Source organism: Cucurbita pepo, chromosome LG02 (assembly GCF_002806865.2).
Source record: "Cucurbita pepo subsp. pepo cultivar mu-cu-16 chromosome LG02, ASM280686v2, whole genome shotgun sequence".
NCBI classification, from domain to species: domain Eukaryota; kingdom Viridiplantae; phylum Streptophyta; class Magnoliopsida; order Cucurbitales; family Cucurbitaceae; genus Cucurbita; species Cucurbita pepo.
The window spans coordinates 1846507-1853559 of record NC_036639.1 but is presented as its reverse complement, the minus strand read 5'-3'; the positions used below and the strand labels follow the sequence as shown (position 1 = coordinate 1853559).

The window sequence follows — 7053 nt, the reverse complement described above, 5'->3', positions numbered from 1 at the left end:
ATAATAAATTGAAAAAGGAAGAGAATCTCATTTTTAGTGGATGCTAGCTCCCTTCGTGTTTCCATCCCCATCACCGCCCCGTTGTCCCTCTATATCATTCTTCAACCTTTTTGAGAAAAAAAAAAAAATCAATATTAAATGTCTTATTCTTATTTATTACAAAAAAAATAGAAATAAAAGTTATAACGGAACGGCATTTAACGACGAACCGAAATTAATTAAAAAAAAAAAAAAACCTGACCGCAGCGAACCGGACCGAACCGGAAGTACGAGAAAAAGGGGAATATTTGAGGAGCGGAGAATTCACGCTTTCCAACACCAAGAGAGAATGGAATTCTTTGCCCCGACCGCGAAACAAACAAAATAAAAAAAATAAAAAAGTTTTTTTTTGGGATATAAATATTTATTATTTTATTCATATGCGTAATTTCATTTTCCGCGTTCTACCCTCTCTTTTTTTCAGTTCCAGAATCTGATTGGTTCTCTCTTTCTCGATAAATTGAAGGAGCCCTAAATTCTTCTTGATCTGCTCTGTGATTATTGCGTGGATTGTCCGAATCGAAGCCATTAATGTTATCGCAAGCTTATGCTCTGTCTCTTGCTTGAGCTGGGTATTATTTCTCTCCTGGACGGAGATTTTACTTTCTTCTTCTTCTCCTTTTTGCGTTTGTTCGTTTCTTGACTGAACTTTGTATGCGGTTCTGAGTTTTGGGGTTATTTATGCTTAATCGGCGTCATTCGCGGTATCGTTGGCCTTCGAACCAACGCAGTCCTTGTAATTTATGCGTGGTGGCGCGGTTAGGAGCTTAGGGCGTAGTTCTTTTGGTGGACGTTGTTGGCGGGGGAGGATAAATGCTTGTTTTTGGAAATATAGGGCTTCAGGTCCTCTTGGTGTTTGTGGTTTTCCCTGTAATCTGTTTGGTAATTCGGCGGAAATGGCGGCTCTCTGTGGCGAGGAAGGAAGAAATTAATCGTTTGTTAGTTTTGTCGTCTGAGGAGGCTTTTAGAGCTGAGCTTGAGGCCACTTCTGGGTACACTTCTTTATCGTTTACTCCTCCTGGACACCAATGTGCTGTCTGTTACTCTCCAACAACCACACGCTGCGCTAGGTGCAAAGCGGTTCGGTATTGGTATGTTTTTCGTTAGTCCCCGATACTTAGAACTATGAATCTTGATACTAGGGGTTGAATCTCGTTTATTTCTTGTTGCTATCTTCATTGCCTCACCACTTGAGTTTTAGATCGGGTCTATTTTGAAATTAATGTTTGAGAAATTGTTGCTGTCAGATTCATCTTTTGCTGTTCTTCTTGAAGAGCAATATGCCCAGTCATATGTTAGCTTGCCTTACTTATCGTAAAGGGCAAATCGAGTATTAGTTTCTCATCCGTTAATGTTAGTTTAATCACAAACTTGTTGGTGAGGCTAGGCTATACAATTGGTGTGCAAATTTTCTGAAGGGATTGGAAATGGTTAGTCCATTGAGTCATTGGCTTAACCTTCTCAACCCAAAATGCAATTACTTCTGCAGTTTGATGGAGGGCACTAAAGTGTCTAAAAGGAGATACTACTGGGAGTTCTTGAATAATCTATTTGGAATCGAATGAAATTGACTGTAGTGTTTTATTTATTTCTTTTAGGTATTTAAATATTCCAATTTATATTTTTCACTAAAGAATTTTTTAGGAACTATCTAAATCTTTTGCTTCTTGGTCTTCTACTACAAAATATTTTTGTAATCATGGAATGGCTCAAATCTTCACCAATTGGAAGTGTATACCCTTAGGTGTGTGGGGACTTTATCTCCCTATTTGTACTTCTACTTTTGTTTCCTAAAAGAAGTCTAAAGAAATTTATGTCTCCTGTTTGATGGAGGGCACTAAACTGTCTAAAAGCATTCTTCTTGTGGTACCAATACCAAGCAATATCCATATTAGTCACGACTAAGGAACTTATAACACTTCTCAACATTTCCTTGTTAGCAAGTATTGTGTGTTATTGTTGGAAATAGGTTTGGTCTCTTGTCTTTCTGTTCCCCTACGATGTGTTAATTCCTGTATGACTCAGTAATTGCGAACTTCCATGTACTGAATGAAAGTGCAGCCCTGAAAGCTCCCAAATCAAAACCATTGCACCAAAATTAGGCTGCATTTTAATTTGAATTTCAACGGCTGTTGGGATGCTTTTTATCATTTTGGCGTTGCTTCTCAGGTTCTTGTAATCAGTAGTAAATGAAAAAATAAATAAATTTAATGCCCTGTCTGTGAACCTTTAACTTCCTCTAATTTTTTGGTTATGCTAGTTGGGTTTATTCAACTGCTCTTCATTATAGTTATGTTGAGTGTTTTGAATTTTTTTCAGTTCTGGTAAGTGTCAAATCATACACTGGCGACAGGGCCATAAGGAAAATTGTCATCCTCCAAGCATTTCCAACCAGGCTGTTGCGTCTAGGACAGATTTCGAGCAGAAAGTGACAGAACAAGATCATTATGAATCATGTACTTCTGATTCATCTACTGCATCATTTTCTGGATTCTCTACTACAAATATAAGCAGCGAATCGTCTGATGATACTTCTACTAGTGATAGTAGTAGTCAAATTGAACCAGAGAAATTCGATGGATGTATGTCTGCTGATGCAACTCCTGACAGACATGAAATTACGAGAGGCATTGACATTCCTGATCCAACCAAGCCATTGTCACCCATGTTTGGTAACTTGGTTGATTCTGTGGATCGTTTTCCCTCATCTTGCAAACTGAATCAGCTTAAGCCCAGTTTTGTAAATAATGGCAATCATAAAGATTCTGGTCCAGCAGCTTCTTCTGATTTTTGGGTTAGAACTCTTGACCGTAAGGGATCTACAACCGATTCCCTGGATGATTCCGCCTTACCCAAATTCAGTGGAGGTCATTGTAGGAAGTTGTCTAGTCCATCATCATTTTCATTGAACTCTTCAAATGTTTCCCAAGCACACCGCTCTAAGGAAAACAATGCATCCAACATCGTTCTTCCTGATGCCTCAGAAGATAAGAAAGATAAAAATTCTGTGGATGGGGAAATTTTATCAAAATATCATTGTATCCCTTCAAATGTCTGCAATTCTGCACCTTCCAGTTATCAAGGGCATAAAAAGACGGATAGTTTTAAGCCAGCTTCAAATTTCCATGTACTTAGATCCAGGTCAACTTCAAGTGTTCGTCCATCGAATGGTTCAGGAGGAAAATCACTTGATTCAAATGTCAGTATCTCACCACCTTTGAAACCTGAACGGTCAAGTAAAGTTGTGGGTGGGCCTATCAATACAGTTTCAAAGGTACAGAATCAAGATGGAAATTTCTTACAAAGAAAATTTGATTCTGAATGTTCTCTACCTTCAAGTGCTAGAGGGACAGGAGTTTCACTTTCACGAATTCAGTCAGCAAGAGTTGATAGCGTGCAGGCAACTTCTGGCATTTCCTCACAAGTCACTTGTACTCTTAACTCAAAAAATTATTTGAGATCGTCTATGTTGAAAGTTGTTGATCAGTTTAGAGGGTCCAAGTTGTCAAAGAACAATTATGCGGGCACTGTCACTGAAATTCCTGGAAAGCTTAACTATAAGGTTTTCTTCTATTTACTTTTTCTTCTCCTTTTCTATGTATGGAATTTATTTCAGCCTTGGAATTAATGATTCTATACATTTTTAGGGGCTTTTCTCATACGACCACTTTGTTAAGCTTTATAATTGGAACGAGTTGGAATTGCAGCCGGCAGGCCTCATTAATTGTGGGAACAGGTTAGGGGTTTCTGTTTGAATCCTTTGAAATAAGTTGTTGCTGTGTCCGGGAATTATGGACAACGAATCTTCTTGTTCTTGGCTGGTTAACCCTGATTACAACATATATGTTGATTTAATATGGTTTGTCTTGAATTATATTTCCATTTTATTTTTTGTGGAATATATGATCTCACGTTTCTAAAATTTTATGCATCTCATTAACGTAGTAATAGAAACTTTCTAGTTTTATGTTGAATTAGTTCAACTGTTGATACTTTCTGTTTCCTACTTCTAGCATCTTCCTCTGACACGTCATAATAGTAAATGAAACTTTTATTTGTTTGTTATGTTACCCATAGAAACCTTCAGTTGTCGAGGTGTGGATTTATTGAAATGTGAAACCAGATAAAAACCAAGGCTAGATTTGGTTTTGTGCGCCTTGTATGCTTGGAACTGAATTCAGGTTCATCAACTTATCTATTTTTTTCATGGTCTTTTGCTTGGAAAGATATATGTGGTAGTCTAGTAGCCCTTTTTAGTTGAGTTCTTGCATCCAATATTTATATAATTTTTCAATCCTGTCTTCGTATACTTCCTTGCAGCTGCTATGCTAATGTTGTACTCCAGTGCCTTGCATTCACTCCACCTTTGACTGCTTATTTTCTCCAAGGACTTCATTCCAAATCATGTATGTTTCATATTGACTCTTTGTCAGCAGTTTCAAACTTCCAAATCTTCTGATTGCTCCATTACATGTGTGTACATATATATATTTTTTTCCAATATCAGGTATAAAGAAGGGGTGGTGTTTTAATTGTGAGTTTGAAAGTATAATTTTGAAAGTCAAGGAAGGGAGATCCCCATTATCTCCTATCGGAATAATTTCTCATTTACCTAGTATTGGCCGTCAACTAGGTAATGGGAAAGAAGAGGATGCACATGAATTTCTGAGGTATGTGATATGCCTTAATTGTCGTGGTATAACTTATAAATGATGTTAAACATCATATTGACGAGGTGAATGACAGGCATGCTATTGATACAATGCAATCTCTTTGCTGTATGGAATCTGGAGTGAGCCCATCTGGCTCTTGGGAAGAAGAAACAACGTTAGTAGGACTTACTTTTGGAGGCTACCTTTTATCGAAGGTAAATTTGAACTTGGAACTTAGAAGTTGGATTTTTTCTTTATAGAGGGAAAAACATATAATGCTGTAATTAATGCTATTCCATATTTATTCAGGTAAATTGAAACTTGGAACTTGAGACATTTATGAATTTTATCCACGAGTAATTTTACAGAATAAGGTCATCAGAATATGAATTGCACCTTTAACGTTGATATGTCTATTATCAGATAAAGTGCACAAGGTGCCAATCCAGGTCAGAACGACAGGAAAGAATTATGGACCTTACGGTCGAGATAGAAGGGGATATTGGTACTCTAGACGAGGCTCTTCGAAAATTTACTACCACAGAGATATTGGACGGTGACAACAAGTATTTGTGTAGCAGGTTGGTTCTAGCACAGAGATTTGTTTTGTGATGCTCGTAGTTTTTTCTTAGTTTCTGCTGATATTTGACGAGTCTAGCTATCCAACTTTTAGTCACTTCCTTTATGATCATTACCTGAAATTACTCCCTTTCAATATTTTTCAGATGCAAAACTTATGTAAGGGCGAAAAAGAAATTTAAAATACTGGAAGCTCCCAATATTCTAACTGTTGTATTAAAGCGATTTCAGGTACCTCTTTTATTCATTGGCTATTTGCTCTGTATTGCATATATATATATATATATATGCTAATGTTCATCTGTAATGTTTTGCAGTCAGGTAATTTTGGAAAGCTCAATAAGCCTATCAAGTTTCCCGAGATGTTAGATCTGACACCATTTGTACGTGGAACCAGTGATAAATCACCCGTATACAAGCTCTATGGAGTGGTTGTTCACTTGGATGTCATGAATTCTTCATTTTCGGGACACTATGTGTGCTATGTCAAGAATGCCAAAAATAAGTGGTTCAAGATTGATGATAGCACGGTATTCGTTTCGACTTCATTTCTCATTTATGATCTTTTCAGCTTCATTTTAGCCATTAGTTCATAAGTCTCGATATGTTTTCCTTTCATTATCATAACTCAACTCCAACAACGATGGTTCTCAGTGAATTTTACTAGGATAGCCTTATCTTCTCCTTTCTACATATTTCTGCTTTTTAGTTATTACAGTTGCCATTTTATCTACAATCATTTAACAAGCTAGTAGTTCCTTCTAATAGTCTCTCCATTTAAACATCGACATTATTACTAAGCCTTCTCTTTTCATCGCGTTGTAATTTTTAGGTAACTCCGGTCGACATTGATTCTGTCTTGACGAAAGGGGCCTACATGCTTCTTTACTCGAGGTAACCAATCTCAGGAGCTAGTAAGATCCCAAAATTGTTTTACTTATCTTCTCTGTTCTGATCTTGTTAGCTATATTTCAGATGCTTGCCTAGGGCTCCAAGATTATTACGTCACGGAATCGTTGCTCCCGATTCCAAGACCAGAGCAGCAACACATTACCCGACCGATAAAAGGAACGCAACAGCTAAAACCACAACCACTTCCACAGATCAGTCTTACACCAAGGATACTCCTGCTGAACCTGGGAGCTTTGGTTCCATTCATTTTGGACATCCTCAGATGCGTAGGTATTTTGAAGAGGACTCGTCCAGTGATAATTCATCTCTCATCAGCAGTGCCTCTGATGAAGGTTCCTACAGCACCGAGAGCACTCGTGACTCTACGAGTGCCGATGAGTTATCAGATTATATATTCGGTGATTCGGGGCGTGTATGGAACACTTGGTAAAAACATTCCAAGTCAACTAACTCTTCATCTTCATCCCTCATGAATTTGAAGCATTCATATCTGGCTGATCGATCTGGACATGTACGCATCCGCTCCTCCCCCTCGCAGCACAGAGGCTGTGAGAATTACTGGTCTTGCAGATTAGGAAAGACGAAGCGTCCCGTTTTTTGCCATCTGACTCGAGTGTAGGTAAGGTAGAAATATAGTAACTAGTGGTAGTAGTAAAAGAGTTCGGGAACTAACACTGACCCATGTAGGTTATATAACAATGTAAAGTCTAATGTATGTAATTAAAAAATGAAGGGAAGAAAGGATATACTGAATTATTCAACTGTCATATAACATTGAGTTAGAAATTGGTAAATAAGAGTTGAACAAAAAAAAACATTTGTACTTTTCTATTCGTGCATTGAAGAGTTGAGGTAGAACATGTTATTTTCC

The 7053-nt window shown here is 37.6% G+C and overlaps 1 protein-coding gene across 1 annotated transcript; it reads left to right on the top strand.

The window, feature by feature from the left end:
- Positions 1-416: 416 nt before the first annotated feature.
- On the top strand, positions 417-7013 carry LOC111788096 (ubiquitin carboxyl-terminal hydrolase 16-like). Its single transcript, XM_023668278.1, has 11 exons — positions 417-1130; positions 2359-3601; positions 3687-3775; positions 4360-4445; positions 4547-4709; positions 4786-4906; positions 5115-5272; positions 5417-5501; positions 5588-5800; positions 6103-6164; positions 6246-7013. Exons 1-11 carry the CDS (start codon positions 853-855, stop codon positions 6610-6612), a joined length of 2865 nt encoding a protein of 954 aa, XP_023524046.1. The 5' UTR covers positions 417-852; the 3' UTR covers positions 6613-7013.
- The last annotated feature ends 40 nt before the right edge of the window (positions 7014-7053 follow it).